Raw genomic sequence first — 21895 nt, 5'->3', positions numbered from 1 at the left:
GTTTTGTATACAAAAATAAGTGAACGTATAGAAAAAATTGTTTTATATGGTGTTTCACTTTCGAGAAAATAGAATTAAAAGATTTACCAAATACACATGCATTTAAGTTTAGAATAAGTAAAAGTGCTTAAGAATGAATACATATATTAATTAAATTAATTCAATAGTATGTATATCAACATATATTTTAATTTGATATTTTTAGAAATGAAACATGAAAAAATGTTCTTTACATTTTCGATTTACCTTTTGTACATGAAATAGCCATCTATCTGGTTGTACCACTAATTCTATTCATTTTATATATGTTGATAACTGTGCACATATTAGTGTCTCCTTTTCTCAATGCTTTCTAAACTTTATACATGATCGCTATACACCAAATATAAAGTTATAATGTAAGAATACAATTAGATGAAGTAATACAGCATTTTTAATTGTGGAATCCAGAGATATTTTTTAAAAATATTATATATATACATTTATCGTGAAACAAGTGGTTGTAGATAAAATTGAAAAGTACTATTTTATCTTGTTAAAATTGAGCGATTTTTTTCTTTCATTCATCGTACACTAATTAGATATACGTTAAAATTTTGAAATATATTGACGATAGATAAAGCGTAAGAAATAAGAATTTTATTTTGGTATTTATACATACTTCTTCGTTTTAAAGAGGTATTTAGTCAAACAGATATGTTATAATTGAATATAATTTTAAATGTTTTCGAAATTACATTCAATTAAGAAGCATTTATAAAAAGTATTTGTGTTAAAATTGGCATTGAAATGTATTGGCCTTTTTAATAGTTCATAATGAGAAAGCAAACGTAGTCATTGTACGCATGTAATTTGTAAATAAAGTTTAGAACCCGCGTATTTAAATGTATTACAATAATATACACTGAACAAAAAATACCAATATATATATATATAATTGATACAATATATATATTGATACAATAACTTATAATAATAACATTATTATTGTAAGAAATATATAATGAAACACATAACATAAAACACACAGTAGTAATTTATTTAATTACTTCATGAATTCAATCTATAAAAGGAATCAAAACAAGTTTTTCATCGTGATTAGTTCCTTATGCAATTGAGAGAAGAACACAGATTTATAAACATCACATAAACATATTATAGATGTAACTAAAGGATCAATACATTAATGTAATGTAATCAAGCAGTGATACAATTATTAATTTAATGTTAACCGTCATCGATTTGATATAGAATTTGTAAAATTTTGTAAAAGCTTTACACTTCTTGAATGACTTAGCATTCAATACATAGAAAGAGAATTATTTTAAAAATAGTGAACACACGTACAGTTAATTACACAGATTCAAATTTTATAGGATGTATAAGGTAATATTATAACATTAATATTCTAAAAAAATCATACTGTAACTTAAGTTACATGTACATTGGAAACATATCTGTAACTTAAGTTATAATTAAAAGTTAATAATACGCGGTTACTTTACATTGAAGTTATTTTTTCCAATTGTAATCTGTTGAAATTATAATTCTGATCCTACTAAAATGTGCCTATTATATAAACATATTCGTCTTCGATATGCTATGTTGACAAACTCTCAAAGAACATTCATAAAAAAAATATTTATCGTATATACGTGAAGAATAAAGTTTGTTGCGTATTCTCAAGGAGAATTAAACATATTTAAGATATTGAAGAACCATTAGGTTTAAAATTTCTCAGAGCATATAATTCTATAGTAGTTGCTAAAAAATCTTTAGAAATAAAACAAGAATCAAACCAAATAAAAATTCTGTATCTCGTATATGAAGAAAAAAAAAATTAACAAATTATATTACATTAGTTATACTTGACTATCGTTAATGGTATAACAAACATTTAATAATAATATTGGTATTACACATATCTAGTTCGGTAGGAAGAAATTTGTATATGTATTATACCGTACAGTACTTACACATGTGACAATTTCATATACCCACAAGTAATACATATGTATGTCAAACCAAATGGAAATGGTATCTGTAATTTACAGTATACAAATAATGAATGTTAATGTTTGTATTTTCTACATAAGTAAGATAACAAAGTAAAAAACTCGTTTAGATCACTTTAGAAATATATATGATATAATACCTGACTATGTAACTGGTCAATAGAGTAAAATCAATTGGAAGTAGAATTCACTGTTTTAAAGTTTGTTTTTTTAATTAACTTTGTCATTTAATTTTGCTTTAATAATGTTAAATATTAGTGACTATATAAATATTATGCAAAACCTAGACTTAAAAAAGATATTGTAGAAAGAAATTACGTGAAAGTGCCAAAGAAAATAACAGGTACAGTTAATAGAATAATGTATATATCCATGGAAGCAGGTTAAATGATTTATTTGTAATCTGACAATTCGTTTATATTATTAATTATATTAGTGATTTCATTAGGATAATTGTAATACTTTTGAATACATTATCACTGTTATTAATACGCAAGTTTTGATGCCTTAATATATATGGAACTGAAGTATAGTTTATTGTAATCAGTTCTTTAAAAATAAATGGTAATGTTCTCAAAGTTACTGCCCTTTCAATGCTTATATATATAAACCATCTTTAATACATCTTTTAAAACGCAAATATAATATTAGCCTCATCGTATAAAAGTAATTCTAATTTCAAAAAGTGTGACATTAGTTGTGTATATTTAAAATTTTATAATGGTGTAATAAGAATATGGAAGATGAGGTAGTAACTCTGTAATATTTCGATTTTTGACACCGGATCAGTTTTAAACTTCGGTTATTTTCAACCAGCATCCTATTACACCATCGATGCCTTACCACAAACAATGGAGTTTGTACAATATGTAAAAAATAACAGTATTGAAGGGTACATATAATATGATAATCAGCACCATTTTAATAAAATTATGTTTTCACATTGTAAAATTGGGTGTATCAAATACTTTATACATGCAAGACAGAAAGTGATGAAAAAAATTCGAAGTACTTTCGTCATTTCGAAACTTACAAAATAAATTAAGATTTTTAAGATTCAAACAGTTGACTAGGACGCTATAAATCTACATTATTTAAGTTGGCTGCTGACCCTGTTGGCAAATCTGATGGTACAAACTTACCAATAGGTTGTATCGCTTGTCGTTGTTCAGCTAATTTGCGCATTTCTTGTCTAAGCTTACTTAAGATGGCGTGATTCGGTTGATTTACCGCGGCTTTACCTTGCAAAAGTGTAATTTCTTGTTCTAGCTGTTTCTTTTCTTTAAAAGACTTTACACTACGAGATCCATACAACCTTAACAAAGAACCCCAAGACTGGATATGAGGATGCATAAGTTGCAGAATTGCTTGTGCCGCACGTTGTTTACCATCTTTTTTGTTACGACATACCTAGAATACATTATTAATCATTAAACTATAATTTAATTAAGTCGAGATAATATTAATAAGAATGACAATTTATATTTTAGTTTCATTCACTGATTCGTAACTATAAATATTTTAACAGCTGTCTTGAATATGAATCACTTAATTATAAACGAAATTATGTAAGTACTTTAAAAAATGTTGCACAGAATATAGAGTGCAGAAAGACTGTACAATAACAAACTAAAAAAGTATAAAATGATTAGATGAATTATACTTATTTCTAATTAACATACTACTTACAACAGTAGCTTCATGTTTTCCAACACGCATTGTGAATTCATTACGCTGATGCTTCAATGTGTTCACAGAATAATTAATATGCATATCGCCCAGTCCATAATTTCGTTGCAGACATGTAATTAAAATGGCGTGTGGCGATGGTTCAGTTGTTTTTGCACAAAATTCTGCGACTCGTGGATCAGTTATTGAGATTTCATCGAAGAATGATAGATCCGCATCAGAATTTGTTCTGGATGCTTTAATCATCCGACTGTTGTTGCCTGATGCTGTATCTCCCCCACTATCGCCAGAAATTTTATCTCTCATTTGAGGAATTAATATTTCTAAAGTTTTACGAGCGGCGTTAGCTTTCGCTTGCTTTTTGCTACTACCAAAGCCGCTCCCATATTCCATATCATTAATACAAACAACAGCAGAGTACGGTGTTGCAGCATTTTCTGAAATTGATTTTCTAGTTTTGTTAATTGTTTTCTTTGAGATGGTACAATTTAAAATGTAATTCGTTATATAAAAATTGTTTTTTTCATCAACATACCTAATTCTTTAAATTTGTAAGTTGGTTGTTTCTTAAGCGCGTGTTGCACGTATTCATGAAGTATACAAACGTAACTTTTTCCTGAAGGATTCATTATCCAATGCTTCGGTGGTCTTTGTCCACCATTATCATCTCCTGTGACGCCACTACTATTTCCTGTCAAACTAGAACTACTAACTGGAAATGTTATTAACTTTGTTCCGTCAGGTAACGTTGGTCGTTCCAATTGTTTACGATGTTTCTTATTTTTCGTGAATTTCCTTCTCGCTGACCATGACCTATAACGATAAACAACCTGATATGATTCCAAAAGGATTACTACGAGTTAGACATTATTGTAAACATACTTACTGAAATCTCATTACTTTAATAGCTTTAAAACGAAAGAGCGATTGACAATAATTTCTCAATTGTTCACTATCTAAAGAATGAGCTGCCCGATTTTCTTGGATTGTTTCAATTTTTGCGCTAGGCAAACTACATACTTCTGTATTTGGATCACGTTCCTTCTCTTTCTTTCTTTCTTCCTCTTCTTCTTGAAGAGCTCTTTTATACTGAAGACAAGGTATAGCACTTACAGGTACTTCATGTTTTCTGACACTACCAGGTCCAAGAAAATATGGTTTTGCAAGGGTACAAACCCTACTTTGTTTATGAAGATACAAAGGCATCCCACTATTATGAGTCACTTGCACCCAACTCTCAGGAAGTACATCAAAATGATTGTGGCCAATTTCTATAAAAAGCATTTCACTGTAGAAACATAATATTTCGTTTCTTTTATCGCATGAAAATATTAACTCAGATCTTGCTTGTTTATGCTATACACATAGATAGTTATAAATATTTAAATGCTTACCATCCAAAACAAGCTTCTCTTTTTCTTCATATGGCACACTATCTTTCTTGTCTTTTCTTTTGCCTTTAAATTCCTCTGGTAAACCTAATAGTAGCATATAATACTTGAACTAAAAAATGTTCACTACTGCTGTACAATCTATGCAAGAAGTAGAAAAAAAAGAACAAATAATCTTTTCCTTTTACTAACTTCATTTAACACTTTTATCCACGCGTTTTATATTCTTTCATGTATTGTACTTTCAACATCTCTCAGAATTTCTCTTTCAAGCTTTCAATATGAAAACGTGTAATGTAAATTTCAATAACTTAATTCTTTATTTGATTGACAATTACCTTCTTCTAACATCGCTTCAATTTCTTCATCAGGTACATCAGAATCCATACTTTCATTTGTATCTGAGTCCATATCTGAACAGTTTTGATCTGGATGACGTTCTAAATCATCCAAAACATCAAACTGCCTTAAATCATCTGTAGCTGTAATGCTGTCTGTATTAGATTCCATAATATAGTCTTCCATGGTTGAGCTATTACACGCATTTGTATCAAAAACTGATACAGTTTCTTCTTCCATTATTTGGCTGCATTGATTGATTTCTGACATTTTATTATGGATGTCAATACTTCTTTCCAATATATCTTTCATTTCTGATACGTTTTCATTCGTTAAAACTGCATCCTGATGATTTTCTAAAATCTTCTCATCTTGCAAATTCATATCCAATTCTGGCATTTCTTCAAGTGCTTCTTCCTTCTCCACATCCATTATTGTATAACAAGGTATCTGCTAAAATACTATAAGGTCTAATAATCAGTGATACATAAGCTCGACAATACAACAGACGTCTAACTTCTTTTATTAGATAAAATGTATATTTATCAACGATTGACAAACATTTGAATATTGCTTAAGAAAGAGATATTTAATGTTAATTGTAAACTCCATACGTAATGACTCATAGATTAAATAATATCACACGCGTTGTATGGCCACACCACTTTCACCAATGAGGCCAAAGTCCAATCGATTTGAAACCACTTTGAAAATGGCAACGAAAATTGGACATTTGCATTAGTGTTAGCAGTTCGGGGCCTATTATATATCCATGAGTACGTATCACATAATTGATATATTATAGCGTTTGAATATTGTAGAGGTTAGTTGACACGATTCCTTGTATTATTTAGATGGTTAGCTAAACAGGAACAACATTGAAAAATTGAACCTGTTACTAACTTAAATTCTGGTTTAATGTGTAATAATATTTCGTTAAAATAGTCTAATAGAAAGATAATATAGATTGTGTTCGATTTTTAATATTTCATTTCATGGAATTAATTAAACTAAATATTTAGAATATAAAAAATATACATTATAAAAGCTATGTAATTAATCATATTAAACGTTTAAAATACAATAAAGACACTAAATTCCGCATATTTAGAATACATACCACTAAGAAGATTTCTACTGTGAACAGACTGGATTTTATTCATTTGTAAGATTTATGTGTGATTATAGAAAATATAGTAAAATGAAAACTATGCTAAATTAGTAATAAAAAATTGCTATATTGAATACATACATTACTAAACTGAAATTGAAAATGAAGATTATAATTCTAAAAATAGTGATCTTTACATTTAATATGTAAATTTTATAATTAATACTAATCAATATTATCATCGATGTCATACAATTTCATAATAATACCTTTATTTATGTATATCACAACAATGTAACTTCAGTAAATTATAAACACTAAATAGTTCTCCAACAATAAAATTTTCAAAGATAGGTTAGGTGCCATCTATAAATTAATAGTTTTATCTATTATTATTTGTAGTATTAGTGGTTATACAAATCTTTTATATCAATTTTATTTCAAGCACATAAGCACAAACACTATTTAATTATTATAAATTAACATTGTATATTTATTTAAACTTTAACTACATTTCATAACAGCAATATCATCCTCATGCGTTTTCTACAAAATAGAAAGGAAACTCTCAGAAATTAATTTAAAGTGCTATCTACCTTCTTAATGTAGAAGCTTCTATAGCTGAAGTAAAAATTTTGTCTGTGCTTCTATGTCATGAAAACGATAAAATAAAAAATCGTTTAAACAGAATAATTAAATTCATGCGAAAATCACAGAAAGTTTTCAACAACCACTATCTCAAACAGTTCTTTAAGCCTTTAAAGTTTCGTGTGAAGAAGATAAATAATTGTAAGAATTACATATTTTAATTTCCAATAAAAAAATTATTTTAATAAGTAAAATTTTATAGAACATTATTTGATAATAAATTACTTTTATATAGTTCATCAAAGTTCAAGGAAGAGAGTTAGACGATGAAAATAAATCTTTTGATGATGTTTATATGTAAAATATAACTATTTCCATTTTGCGACGCAGTCCGGCAAACCTTCGTAAAAAAATAGTGACGAATATCAATTTAATAGGAAAGATAAAATGATCATAATTATTTATTTACTTTTGAGCGTTTTGTGTTTCTTTCCAAATTTTAGCAAATTATCAGAGAAATGTTGTACTCCCTTTTTATTAAGAAATTTTTAATTCTCCAAAAATCCAATTAAGAGAAATAAAAAAAGTACATTATTTAACCAATGTAGATACTTTATAATTTTCCTGTGATTTGATTTTTATTTCTTTTAATCTTCTTTTTCATAAAATAGTTACGAGAAATGTTTTTATGTATAATTCTAAGTATAGGTTAATCAAATATATTTTGAATTTGACTATACACTTTATTTAGAATAAAGTTGATGTTTACAAAACCAAACCAATAACAGAAGTCTTTCATTTTTATTTAATGATAATTATAATAATATTACACGAAAAAATGATTGATCTATAATTATACATTACACGAATTCTTCACTTTATTTAAAATATAATAGGTACATTTAAATCTTTTTAAAAATAACGACTGTAATTAGATGAATTATTTTGCAGGTACTATTTTTTTCTATTATATGATATATTATTTGTATAGAAATTCTTGAATACATTCAAAGGAAAGTCACGATTATTGCATATCCTTTTTTTACCAGTAAGTGTATTAAGAAAATTGAGCTTAATAATGTTGATACATTTTTCATGTCATTTACAACATTCGTAACTTTGCAAAGATGTATGTGTATATACATTATACTACCACCTCTTTTATAATCTATTACTTCATTCAAAGCATCATTAACTGTAGTTTTTAACTATCATTAGTCATATAATTACATGTTTAAATGATTTGTTAAGTATCAATAACACTTTGTTTTTATATAACCCTATTGATCCAATATATTATAATCCTTAGAAGTAAATAATGTATTTCATTCTCTTTAATTTGTCTCACAAGCATACAGACACTTAACAAAAAGAACTGTCACCTTCTTTTTAACAGAAAATAATGGAAAATTACTAAAATGTAACAAATAAAAATTCAACTATTTTCCATTATAATAAAGTAATTTCCACTTTCCGTTATAAAAGATGGAATTTATAATTACAATACAAAACCTCCGGTAATTAAAAGAAATAATAGAAACTTGTATGCATGCAAATAAATCATTCAAAATTGCTTATTTGTTCATATAGAACTATTTTATAAAGTACTCTAATATTCAATAACAAACTGAGGTTTCTTTGTTAATTATTTAACATTTCTGAAATAGTTACACGCAAAATTAATAGAGTATCACTTTTTTATTTGATTTTTATCTTATGTAATTTAAGTTTAAAACCAAGTAATTCAGAAAGTACCCCCGAAAGAGCAGACAACAATACCACTTTTGTGATTGTATACAGGTAAGGATTGGCAGATAAACCAGATATTTTAAACGGACTTTCAAGTTCCTGTAAACAATATCGATTAATCAATTTTTGAAAAGACTCTCTATTATATTTACAAATCAAAAAAATAATTGGTATTACCTTTATCAGATCAGCTGCTAATTTGAGTACATTATTTGCTACCATAAGCTCTTCCTTTTTATGTGGTTTTTGTTCTATTTGTAAATATAAATTAATCTAAAAATAAATCAGAATAAAATACTTCAATTTTTTTAAAAGTACAAAATACACATTGCATATTTTAAACATAAAATTCGATTTGCTATAATTACTTGTTCAGTTATTAAGACAGAAAGGTTTCTATATTTTTTATTAATTTTCGTGCCCAATGTCATAAAACGTAATATAAATATCCCAAGAGAAAAGCTCCAAGACAATGCTTCAACGTTATACCGGGAATGCAAACTTTCAAGATCCTGTAAAAATTATGATAATCGCAAAGTCCTTCAATCTTCTCATATTTAATATCTTTTAATTTTTATTCGCTTGTTACCTTTATTAACTCCAAACTCACAAATGACAACAATAATAACGTAACTACAAATACTGCTGATACTATTACGTCTACGGAACGTTGAGGACCCCTTCTCTGTAACAAATTGCATATATTCCTATATCTCCAATAAATTATACTCTATTCTGTAAATATAATAATTCTTTAAAATATATAAATACGAACATATTATAATATTACAACTCACTTTCAAATAAGATCTAACGCTCAACCACAATTTAATATTTCGAACTTTATTTAAACGGAAGTGTGGTAAATCTGACTTTCTTGCGCGTCTCGATGATGTTAAATGTGAAAATAATTTAGCATATAAGAGTCTTTGTTTGTAAGTACGTTCAGCAACTGCTAATAAAAAAAATAATAAAGAAGATAACACGAGCCTCTCGAATGCTGATATAAGCACTATTGTACGTTCCCTAAAACAAAATTAATATATTATTATTGTAAATATTATTTTTGCTGCATGAATATTTTTTAAATCTCTTCTAGTAATATTTTACGTATAACGCTTGAAATTTTATTATTTAATGAAATTATACTTACCAAAACGTTGTTCCAAATGTCAACCCTATCACTTTACATAAAATATCGCTGTACGTTTCCAAATTGACGGAAATCAAATCATTTGGTATTAAGGAACTGGTTAGATTATTACTATTGTCCATCCCCACATGATCACTTAATCGATTGATGGATGGTATTAACGATAAAGCCACGCTAACCATTAGCCCCCCATAAAAATAATTCATATTCTCTGGCATTGATTCTACTCTAGCAATAATTGCTGAACTGATATCTAGCACAGACAAGTCAGCTTTTTTTATATCACGTCGTGTCCATATAGTACATGAAACTGAAAATTAATATTGAAGTACTGTCATGCTGACATATTTACATGGTTATTCAATTTAACCCTTCAACACAATGGCAATTTGTATTGTTGGAAGTATATTATAGTTCACGCAAGGATATATGGGTGACTAATCTGAGGGCAAATTGTAATACTTTTTGATTTAATTAGGTGTATATACATTTTGTAATTTGTGTTTTAGCGATACATGCTTTTTTCCAATCGTCCAATAAATACTCGATGTATATATATATATTACGCCTGTCACTCAGCTGATAACAAGTAGAGTTATTTATTTTGCGTTAAAGAGTTAAATATAAACCATAAAGTTTCATTTGTTATTTCAATATACATTACCACGATCACACGAAGCGCAACTAGAACTAAGCATTATAGAAGGTGGTAATTCAAATTCCCAAGAAAACGGATGTTCCACAAATTCCGAATAATTTTTGCTAGTTTCGCTATGCAAATCAGACTCCTCAAGTTCCGAACTAAAAAAGTATTTGATTAAAATTTTTGTTTTTTGTATCAAGGAAAAATGTAACTTTGTATAATTAAAAGGAATTAATTCTACATAATTATATCTAATCCTGCACCTGTAGCTACATTCATCGCTATTCGTAGTTACTCCCATCCATTCAGTAGCAGATGTTGTAGCTTCAGTCATATGATTTGTAGCGACTTCTTCGCATTCTCCCTCTTCCTCACTTTCACACTGTTGTCGACCTTCTCTCGGTCCAATTATTATAGGAGTCTGTATTTTATCCTTCAAAAAGTAATTTCTGAATTTTTCTATCATAAATTTTCACAAAAAAGATCAAATTTGTATAAAGAATTCAGGAAATAATTATATGAATAATTTCTTATACTTCTGATATAATATTATGGAGTGGAAAAAAGTAGTGGAAAAAAAATAAAATTTCTACCGAATCAAAATTATTTACCATTTTACTAGAAGCTTCCTCTTCGCTTTTCAAAGAATTATCTTCTGCCTTCAACAACTCAAGTGCTGCGTGGAAAGTAAAACTCAATAATCATTTAGCTAATTTGCCATTTTACCTTTTTGACAGAGATTTATGTCAAAAATTCAAAATAAATATAGTATTATGTTACATGTTTAAGTAAATATAGTATATATGTATATATCTATATATACACATTATTAAAATATAACAATATGTTATATTGCCTCTACAGAGTATTTTGTTTCAATACATTACATTTTATCAGTCAAAACGATTGACTAAAAATTGTTGAATCAAACCTGAAAATTTGGGTTGGAGTAAAATTTGTTGACTAGCAGAATCATCGTTATTTTTGTGCAATACATCTCTTTTTTTTTTAGGTTTGTCTAACATTGCGTGTGCAGCTCCTTTATCATTATCGCTTGATACATTTCCATTTAAACTTTCAAATCCATCATCGTCTTGATGTACATTTCTTCCATATGGAAGATTGTCTATGAAGAGAATATATGTAAATATAAATGTGTAACAAAAACAAAAAATATCAATACATTATTATAACATACTAACTTGATTGAACATGACTAGTTGGAGCTTCATTCGTAAGAAGAGGATTGCTCACAACCATATTAATTAACTCATTATTACAAGATGCTTGAACATTGATAAATTCCTTTAAAAACAAAGTAGCATTAAGACTACTTCTCAAAATCTAATACTCACAAAGTAATGAATTATAATTACCTGAGACTTACTAATAGTCAAGGAATTTTCAATTTCAACTTTCTTTGCAAATCGCACAGAAGTTAATGCTTCGCCACTCACTGTACTAGTTTTCTCAGAACCACTATCTTGAAATGATTTGGAATCTTCGTGTAAACCTAGAAAATGTGCAATAAATTAATAACTAATCACACAGATTATGTAACTCATAGGAACATAATTTACGTAGATTATGTCTTGTTCTTGATTTTCCCAATCTACATCTAGAGTGTCTCGAACGCCTAATTACTCTCTGTTTACTATGCCCATTGGTCATAATCGGACCTGAATGAGTTGATACAATATGGGAATGAACAATGCACAAAGTAAGCATCATAATAGCAGGTATTAATACTTCTGACATGGTCACAACCTAAAATAAAATAAATCTTATTTAGTAAATATTTATATGCACTCAAGAAATAAATATGATTTCGTACATCACTTTCATTGTCATTTGACATCTGATAAAAATATATACACATGTTGATCAACTGTAAACTATACAGCAATAAAAATAATGTAAAAATTTTTAAACTAGTCTGTTGTGTCCACCATTTTCTATATAAAGGGAGAAATAATAGCCTTTTAAGCGCCAAGCAAGCTACTGTAGATAATCCATGCTTCGGCTTAGTTTTTGGGAAAGAAGAACCTACAATGAATTATTGCTAATTACTGATTCACGGTTACTAACTAATATTTATTAACTATTTATTTACATAGTTAAATATTTTAACGATGATTAAATAATTCATAAGACACTTCTTCAATCGTTTACCTCGCACAAGGTCCACATCGATCAGTTCTGTTTTAAGTTTTGCAGTTCTCATTGGAACATGTGTGAACCCCCCTAATATATGTTGTTCTACAGTTTTTTCCCATTGTTGCTTATCGTAAGTACCAATTTTCTTCTGATACCTAAAATAAGAAAGTCATCTGTTACATAGAGTGTACTTTGGCACAACCAAATTTCTTTCACTATGTAACATTTAAGTACAATGTTTCTTACCAATGTACCAGTTCATTTAATTTCATTTTTTTTCAATTGCTATCGCAGTCCTACAGTATCACTATTGATTTTTAATTTTGCCCGATAATTGGACTTGTCCGAATAAACGGAAGATAATTTTCCGTGTACTTTTGTTAGTGAGTATAAAGAAAATGTTGCTTCCATAATATATAAGGAACAATAACTGGTAAAAACTTTTTATTTCACGTTATTTAAACAGTTGAAAAACACGAAGCACGAATGACGTTCGTGATGCATTTATTAATTTTCACGTCATTGTAAAAAGTGTATGATTATTTAACCGATTCTTGATAACAATTGTAACACTGAAATATCAGTATTGTCTTAATTTATAAGTATTTACTAATCAAATTTAATGCGATGATTATCCTACGTCCTCACACAACTGGCAATATCAATTCTATTCCTTGTCGTCACTACCGTATCATTAATACTCGGATCCTGTTCAAAAAAGTTACTACTGTCATCCGCTGTAATAACCAATCCAATGATAATAAATCCGGTAAAACAGTTTTCATTGGTTATCATGTATATTTTGTAGTTTTAAAATTTTTTTTCAAAATTTATTAAAGCAAATTTTTAAAAACGTACATTAAATATCTTCATTGTGATTCTTTATTATATTTTCCAAATTTCGAGAATTACGGTGTAATCATAACTTTAGTATAGTAAATCTTTTTTTTAGTCATAATTTATTCAATTTTACAGTATATTTAACTTGAACATGCATAATACAATATTATGATGTAAAAAAATTATATACGTATTGATTAATTTCATTATTTTCAACTATTAACACGATAATATTTTTAATATTTAAATACGATAAAAATTCTACATAGAATTATAACGCGTAAAGAACCATACATTATTTGTTATCTTAATAAAACATTTTTTATATGAACAGTATTTATTTATTTCATCGTGACGTGGTGCATATGTACCTATCTCTACATGTGAAAGCAGCATGTCCCGAGTAATGTCAAATGAATACATATACGTAACGATTAAGAACAAGTTACGTAGCCTACCTACAGAAATGCCGGTTTTTAAGATATTTAATATTATTATTAAGTAATATCACGTTTTAAACGAAACTATTTCATTTGACACATGCATTTCTAACGCAATACCAAAATATAACATTATTTGAAAAGATCTTCGGAATGTCTGTTCTTAGTGTAGGATTACTTTTCGGTCTTTTATCTTCGGTAAATGGAGTACGTGAGTACGAGAAGAAAGATTTAATCGCTTTAAGGGAAGAAGTGCGATCGATGTTTGACCATGCTTATTCGAGCTACTTGGCATATGCTTACCCTTACGACGAGCTACGTTCCTTAAGTTGCGATGGATTTGATACATGGGGCAGCTTCTCATTAACGCTCATCGATGCTTTGGACACCCTTGCTGTAATGGGCAACTTTTCCGAATTTCGACGAGTGGCAGAAATAATAAGTGGTAGAGCTAATTTTGAAGCCAATATAAATGTATCCGTATTTGAAACTAACATTCGAGTAGTTGGAGGATTACTCAGCGCTCACTTATTGTCACGAAAAGCAGGTGTCAATCTAGAACCAGGGTGGCCTTGTAACGGTCCCTTACTGCGGCTTGCAGAAGATATGGCTAAACGATTAATTGCAGCTTTTGACACTCCAACAGGAATGCCATATGGTACAGTTAATTTAAAATATGGAGTACCTAAAGGTGAAACTAGTATTACATGTACTGCTGGCATAGGTACATTCTTGTTGGAATTTGGAACTTTATCTAGATTAACTGGAGATCCGCTATATGAAGAAGTAGCCTTAAATGCTATTAAAGCATTACATTATTATAAATCAAACATTGGACTCGTTGGTAACCATGTAGATGTGTTAACTGGTCATTGGACAGCTCAAGATTCAGGGATTGGTGCTGGTGTGGATTCTTATTTTGAATACTTAGCAAAAGGTACTTTATTATTTCAAGATCCATTGCTGGCAACTATTTTCCATGAACATAAAGCAGCCATTGAAAAGTATATTCGTCGAGCGGATTGGCATTTATGGGTTTCTATGACAAAAGGTCAAGTAACCTTACCAGTGTTTCAGTCTTTAGATGCTTATTGGCCTGGAGTTCTGAGCCTTTTTGGAGAAATTGGAGATGCTATGAAATCATTGCATAATTATCATCGTGTTTGGAAACAATTTGGATTTACTCCAGAATTTTATAATATTCCACAAGCTGAAGCAGGCACTAACAGAGAAGGATATCCATTAAGGCCAGAACTCATAGAATCAGTTATGTATTTATATAGAGCAACAGGTGATCCATATTTGATACAAGTAGGAGTGGACATATTAAGAAGTTTGCAACACAGTGCTAAAACTACATGTGGCTATGCAACTATAAATGATGTTAGAGACCATAGAAAAGCAGATAGAATGGAGTCTTTCTTTTTAGCAGAGACAACAAAATATCTTTATCTCCTATTTGATCCTGATAATTTTATACATAATTCAGGTCAGAAAGGGGATGTTATTGAAACACAATGGGGTCAATGTATCGTAGATGCAGGGGGATACATTTTCAATACTGAGGCACATCCTATAGACCCTGGAGCACTGTATTGTTGTCATCGAAGTCAAAATTTGTTTTCTGAAGAAAAGGCAACATTGTGGAAATTCATCCCAGTGAATGAACAAAAAGAGGAGGAAGATGTTGAGCAGAGTAGCTCATACCATGAAGACATCAAAGAAAAAAATAATGAAAGACAGCCAATTAAAATTGTTAAACTGTCTGAAATAAAACATGCCTTTATTAATGATATAGAGAACAGTATAAATAAAAATTCAGTCAATCCTGTGCCCCCCATCAATTACAAGACTGATGATGTTGTTACAACTGAGGAGAAAGATAACTTAAATATAGATACTCCAAATCCTGAATCATTGAAAGTACAAGTTGTTGCACCTCCTTCAGTAATATATAAAGTTGATGACAGTGAAAATATTGATACTTTTGAAACACCTTCTACACCCGATGAACATTATTCTACACCTGTTGTAGGAAATAACACGGAACCATATATTAAGCAAACTCATATAAAAACAATGAGATTTGAACCACAAATATTATTAGAGAATATTAGGAAAAGAAATTTATATCCTACAAATGTTACTGCAAAATTAAATTATCATATGTTATCTTGTCAATCTCAATCATTTCTGCAACGAATATCAATTGTAGGAGAATTTTTTTAATGTTATTTAAACAATGTTACATATCACAAATAGATTGTTCTTATTTAAAAAACCTACAAATGAAAAAACCTATATTCCTATGAATTTTAATAGTAATTATTTAAAAATAAATTCTTAAGCTTAAGTAAATGTGCAATAGAACTTAAAAAAGTTAATAAAAGTAAGAAATATTTTTTGGTAACATTTTATTTTCTATTATTACAGTATCTCCTTTTGAATATCCCGCTATAATTCCAATCAATATATTTTTTAAGCATATGAAAAAAAACAGTTTACTTTTGCTATATTTTATAGAATATTTTTCTGCAATATTAATTCCCATTTTTATATTTTATAATTATAATAATCATAAAAATTATTTTCTAACCTCCGAACTTTTCTTATGTTGGCACTGTGCATATAATTTACAGTATCAATAAATTAATAAACAATTACTAAATAATTTATAGTAACAAGTCTATAAATGCTTAAAAATAAAGAAATTCAAAGTTCAGAAGTGTGTTTTACATTTTGTTCAGTTAAGCTTTTACATTTTTATATCTATGTTAAAAATTTGCTTACCAACTGCAAGAAATAAAATACACTAAACTGTATTTAGAAAATTATGAAATGATATTAAAAATAATAGTATAGTTTTGATAATGATATTGAACACGTTTTATTATAGAAAATTATACAGTTATATATCAAAAGTTTTACTATAACGATGCATGTTTAATTTATTCGCAGTTATTATAATTGCGATCATGGTTGGTAGATGATCAGTTCGAAAGAATTTTATCACCGTTTAAAATAAACTGGACTTCCCCACTTACATGACACTGTACAAAACGCAAGAAACAATTATACGAATCATCAGACGTAGTCACTTGAATTATTATTTAATAAAATAAAAATCAATATTATTATAATGTAAACGTTACAGTCATTATATTCTTTGAATTGTTTCTTTATAAAAATAGATATGTCAAAAATAAAACGTATTTATTTAATTACTCTGAAATATTTGCGAACAATGATTCATGAAATTCGAATACAATCAATATTATCACAATGACCATTGTAGTACTTCAAATACCTAAAAATTAAAATCTCTTGCAGCTGATTAATGATTCATTCAATTTAGCGGAAAAAGTGTATTTTTATTTTTCAACGTGTAGACGCTATAGAATTCAATTCTTATAGAATAATTCTTATTAAACGTGTTATTTTATCGTAATATTAATACTATATAAAATAACTATCTATAAAAAACCAATTTTCTCCGAAAACACCGGACTAGTCAAAGAAGAAATTTCACAAATTTTACAATGAATTTTATTACTTATGTTTTCTTTCTACGGTTTGTATCAATTTTTATTAATATAAAACTGCATATTATCTTTATGTGTTCCCCTGGCAAAGATATTTATATAATCGTATTCGTAGTATAGCTATAAATTTTACAATTAATTCTATTACTTATGTTTTCTTTCTACGGTTTGTATCAATTTTTATTAATATAAAACTGCATATTATCTTTATGTGTTCCCCTGGCAAAGATATGTATATAATCGTATTCGTAGTATAGCTATAAATTTTACAATTAATTCTATTACTTATGTTTTCTTTCTACGGTTTGTATCAATTTTTATTAATATAAAATTGCGTATTATCTTTATGTGTTCACATGACAAAGATATTTGTATAATCGTATTCGTAGTATAGCTACGAAATATTCGTGTGCAGCGCAGTCTTCCATCTGTTATTCCCCTACGTGTAGCTACGAAATACTCGTGTGCAACGTAGCTTCCATCTGTGATTTCCCTACGTTTCTACGGTTCTTGATGCGAGGTATAAATACAGGGCGCAATTCGTTCCTGTCGCATAACTGTTCTGAATTCTGACAGATCGTCAAAGTTGCAAGTAGAATTCTCGAAGCTTCAACGAAAAAACTAAAAAGGTAAGTGAAATATAATAGTGCAGTCCTTTTAAAATCGTTAAGCAGCTGAATATGTTGAAAGTTAACAATCTAATGATATAGTACTAAAATATCTCCTCCATACTTTTCTAATTATTATTTTTGTATTCTCTATCTTCAATTTCATCGAGGATCCGTATATTTAATCCTCGTTTGACATTAAAGTTTAATGATCACCTGTGCTTACGCGATGGTTTTCGATATTGTCACAATTATCTTCATCCGATTTATTTCGTTTAACTTTTGACCATTTGTATTACACGAACTTCAATTAAACAGAATTTAAAATCATTTCCATCTGTTTCGAAATCACCGAGAAAGTTAAATGAAATTGGACAGATGTAACGTGTTTACATACACTGATCCTTTCTCTCAGTTGTTACATACATGTAGTATACATAATAATATATACATATATTGCAATCTTCTTGGCATTCTTTTTATTATCACAATTCTTTAACACTATTCCTACCGCAACCAGTCAAATGACTGGTCTTTAGTACAACTTATATTTTTTAATATAGAATGATGATAACAGCCAATTTGACAGTGTACAAATATAGTTTATTTTATTTAGAAGTATATCATTTACATTTTATTCGTTTTCATCGCATTTTTTACAAATAGGTTTTGATATTCTCTCTTTGATATTCAATGGCAAGTTCTTCTGCCAATTGAAATAAAAATTCCTGCCTCGAAATTTCTTCTCCCATGGATTCTTTATGTAAAATCAATGCATTTATCCCGGCTAATTTTAGGATATTAAAAAATACCTGTAAAGGCCATCTCCGACATTTAGATTTGACCGATTTTACCGAGGCTGATAGGCGAGCGAGAACTGTAAACACTTGGGAGTACCGTAAAGCAGTCCCTGAAAGGCATTTTTTGGCTAAAATCATGCCACAACTGCATTACCTTTCGTTTGTAACGACTTTATAGTTTCGGAATTGAGTCTTTGAGAGAATACTATTACAAAAAGATATAAATCGTTCTACCAGTCAAATGGCCGGTCGTGGTAGGTAAGACAGACTACAAATTTTTCTCAGAAAATAAACAATATAAAAAGGAGTGAATATTAAAAAACGTTTTATACATATATTTTAGGAAAAGTCGTGAAGTATAAAGGCGATTCAATTACGTTGTCTATAGGAAATTCTAATCGAAATTTTAAAAAGTCATTTGACTGCTCGCGGTAGGAATAATGTTAATTAACCCCTTGCCATACAATGACGAGTGAGACTCGCGATGAGGATTTCTAGATTAATTTATCGAAACTCAACGTTGTTCATTCCCCGCGGAGCGAAGCAAAAAGCTATTTTGCTATTGTCAATGTATCAAATGAAATTTCCACTTGAAGTAAAACAGAAAATTTTGTTACATTTCTTCCAAATTGCTGATAGTAAAATGCTACGCGAGCGCAGCAGCGAAAGTAAATAATACAGCAAGGGGTTAAGTAGTACATACTTTTGTTTGTTTATTAAACATTCAAAGAATTTGATTCTTTCGACAGATGGACAAACAACAAGAAGCCAACAGGACCAATCAATGCAATCCAACTCATGAGAAAACTGGGCCTGGTCGTTATGCCGGTTACCATGGGGCTGGAACGAAAAGCGACTTGAATAATCATGGCAAACAGATGAATCCCAACAATCCACTGTATAAAAAATAATCTGTAATCGATGATTTATATTTACCATACATCGATATAAAGAGGATGTATTTCAATGATGTTACAATACATTTAATTTAAGAAACTAATTTATTTGGTGTCGTACTCCTTCGCAAATCCAAAGAATTTCCACGAAGAACATTTCGAACTAAGACGTAATAAAAATTTGTAAAACTACAATATTTCTCGTGTTCTAGATAAATATATTAGCTCTTGATCATTCTGAAGCGTTCGAAGGATTAACCCTTCGCACTCGAAAGTGTTTCACTCGATATATTCGACATTTTTCGATCAGATGTTGACGATATCCTTTGAAATTATAGAGAAAACATACAGAAGTTAATAAGAAAGCTATTTTGTTTCAATATTCTACGTGTTCATGCATTATGCAAGATTTAATATTACAGATAAGATTTTATAATTTTATTATATTAACCCTTTGAACTCTGTAGGCTCCAATATTGAACAAGTTATATTAAATATTTTAACGAATTAAAGAAACTACCCTAATATTATTAGATTTTCTATTATTAATTATTAGATTTTTATTGGTAAAAGATCGAAGGTATGTTATGGCATTTTTCATTTTCACTAGAGATACCATAAAAATTAGTTGCAGTTGCTGACATATTACAAAACCATCTGGAGTGCTAAGGGTTAACCCTTTGAATAAGGAAACTGTGTACTGATTTCTTGCTGTTCGAACAGTTAAATCATTTGTTCACAACTTAGTATTCCAAACATGGAAGTTCGATCTCAGCAAAATGCCGACATTCGTCCGCAAAGGGTTAAAAATCAAGTGGCGAGTGAGAGGTGTCTCGAGTGCGAACGGTTAAATAGGTCAGCAGTAAACGAAACACTAATGATTCGGACGATGATGCGTTAATGCGACAAGTCTGTCTCGGCTGGTTGCTTTATCCAAAATCCCCAAGTAGTATATTGCTTCCCGTTCTGTACTTTAGATGGACTTTGGAATACTTTGATTTTTACACGGGGCACCTCGTCTGAAAGGAAATTGAATTCGTCGAAGATCATTGTTCGTTTCGTTTCACCTTTAGACATTATTGTTGCTACGCCATTGCGCACGACGAAATGATTAAACAGTGATAAATAAGAATAAATCTGAATTCTTTTTACACTTCGCAGGCAGGCGACTGTAATCGTTGAAATAATTATGAAATAATTATAAAAATGACAAATACGTCTGTATGTGGTTAATCAATATTTCATACAGAAAATTAAATTTCTTCGAATGAATAACATTCGTTTAGTCGATTTCGACAAGAATCTTTATTTTAAAACGATCAATTGAGGTTGATAATTAAATGCGACGTCAAAAATATTCTGAAATAACGAATGAAAATATGTCTTCAATATTACCATTTCCCAGATCAACTTTCGGTATTAACTGCTTTGTTACATTCTGTTCTGTATTCACAATTGTCGAAGCAATCAAATAAAAGACACAGGCGATTTTCTGGAAAAATGAGAATGCTCAAGTAAAATAAAAAAAAAAAAAAAAAAAAAACAATGTAATATCGTAGCAGAGCAATATATTTCTTACGATTAGCGCGTTATTGCAAAGAAGTAGAATGAATGATAGCTTACCAATAATTCCATCGTGATCAATGAAAATGTAATGCCGTTTGCTAGTAGAACGGACCCTTTATGTACTGATAAGCAGTATTTAGAGCATGACGGAGAAATGCGATGGTTCTTTCATACGTTTTCGCGTAGAGAAAGTCCCTTTTTATTCTTGGAAACGCTACAAAAGTATAACTCTTAACCCACATTCTTATTCAAAGCTATTTTGAAGCTGATCTTACCTTTTAAGCTATTGCTTAAAAACTCTCTTAAAAAATTCCAAATTTTATAAACATCGTCTTTATCTTTCGCGGTCGAATGCCGCCATACTGGAG

At 29.0% G+C, this 21895-nt stretch overlaps 3 protein-coding genes and 1 long non-coding RNA gene across 31 annotated transcripts; 1 reads left to right on the top strand and 3 right to left on the bottom strand.

Annotated features, from left to right (window-relative positions):
• Positions 1-3077: 3077 nt before the first annotated feature.
• pasha (microprocessor complex subunit partner of drosha) lies at positions 3078-7496 on the bottom strand. 24 transcript variants are annotated; one of them, XM_076365344.1, is made up of 9 exons: positions 7058-7080; positions 6815-6911; positions 6555-6571; positions 5434-5895; positions 5099-5182; positions 4591-4975; positions 4240-4517; positions 3705-4141; positions 3078-3425 (listed from the first exon to the last, which is right to left on the bottom strand). In XM_076365344.1, the coding sequence occupies exons 4-9, from the start codon at positions 5864-5866 to the stop codon at positions 3093-3095; spliced, it is 1950 nt and encodes a 649-aa protein (XP_076221459.1). In that variant the 5' UTR covers positions 5867-5895; positions 6555-6571; positions 6815-6911; positions 7058-7080; the 3' UTR covers positions 3078-3092. The 24 variants fall into 24 exon arrangements, with proteins under 24 accessions (XP_076221459.1, XP_076221470.1, XP_076221472.1 ...); XM_076365355.1 differs by having other exon boundaries at positions 5434-5887; positions 6555-6568; positions 7058-7079; XM_076365357.1 differs by having other exon boundaries at positions 5434-5887; positions 7058-7074.
• Positions 7497-8449: 953 nt separating this feature from the next.
• phtf (putative homeodomain transcription factor) lies at positions 8450-14560 on the bottom strand. 5 transcript variants are annotated; one of them, XM_031986003.2, is made up of 16 exons: positions 14419-14560; positions 12851-12990; positions 12513-12724; positions 12259-12445; positions 12055-12191; positions 11881-11983; positions 11610-11804; positions 11290-11354; positions 10942-11111; positions 10700-10836; positions 10036-10345; positions 9680-9908; positions 9472-9567; positions 9251-9394; positions 9060-9155; positions 8450-8981 (listed from the first exon to the last, which is right to left on the bottom strand). In XM_031986003.2, exons 2-16 carry the CDS (start codon positions 12900-12902, stop codon positions 8832-8834), a joined length of 2283 nt encoding a protein of 760 aa, XP_031841863.1. In that variant the 5' UTR covers positions 12903-12990; positions 14419-14560; the 3' UTR covers positions 8450-8831. The 5 variants fall into 5 exon arrangements, with proteins under 5 accessions (XP_031841863.1, XP_031841862.1, XP_076221747.1 ...); XM_031986002.2 differs by lacking the exon at positions 14419-14560 and adding an exon at positions 13082-13548; XM_076365632.1 differs by lacking the exon at positions 12513-12724.
• Edem1 (ER degradation-enhancing alpha-mannosidase-like protein 2) lies at positions 13965-16525 on the top strand. The gene has a single exon (XM_031986005.2). The coding sequence runs from the start codon at positions 14269-14271 to the stop codon at positions 16342-16344; it is 2076 nt and encodes a 691-aa protein (XP_031841865.2). The 5' UTR covers positions 13965-14268; the 3' UTR covers positions 16345-16525.
• A 3647-nt stretch (positions 16526-20172) lies between these two features.
• Positions 20173-21629, bottom strand: LOC143175900 (uncharacterized). The gene is made up of 3 exons (XR_013000552.1): positions 21585-21629; positions 21357-21453; positions 20173-20980 (listed from the first exon to the last, which is right to left on the bottom strand). It is a non-coding gene; the product is annotated as an uncharacterized LOC143175900 (long non-coding RNA).
• Positions 21630-21895: the final 266 nt, after the last annotated feature.

This window comes from Nomia melanderi, chromosome 1 (genome assembly GCF_051020985.1).
Source record: "Nomia melanderi isolate GNS246 chromosome 1, iyNomMela1, whole genome shotgun sequence".
NCBI classification, from domain to species: Eukaryota; Metazoa; Arthropoda; class Insecta; order Hymenoptera; family Halictidae; genus Nomia; species Nomia melanderi.
This window is presented reverse-complemented; position numbering and strand designations above follow the sequence as displayed.

Coding starts and splice junctions, on each gene's coding strand:
- pasha (XM_031985966.2), bottom strand. Junction 4,976..5,098: donor AGAGAAGCTTGTTTTGGATG/GTAAGCATTTAA, acceptor TGCTTTTTATAG/AAATTGGCCACAATCATTTT. Junction 4,142..4,239: donor TTACAAATTTAAAGAATTAG/GTATGTTGATGA, acceptor AATCAATTTCAG/AAAATGCTGCAACACCGTAC.
- Edem1 (XM_031986005.2), top strand. CDS start 14,269: ATGTCTGTTCTTAGTGTAGGATTACTTTTCGGTCTTTTATCTTCGGTA.
- phtf (XM_031986002.2), bottom strand. CDS start 13,107: ATGAAATTAAATGAACTGGTACATTG. Junction 11,805..11,880: donor AACTAGTCATGTTCAATCAA/GTTAGTATGTTA, acceptor TTCTCTTCATAG/ACAATCTTCCATATGGAAGA. Junction 9,395..9,471: donor TGAGTTTGGAGTTAATAAAG/GTAACAAGCGAA, acceptor TAATTTTTACAG/GATCTTGAAAGTTTGCATTC.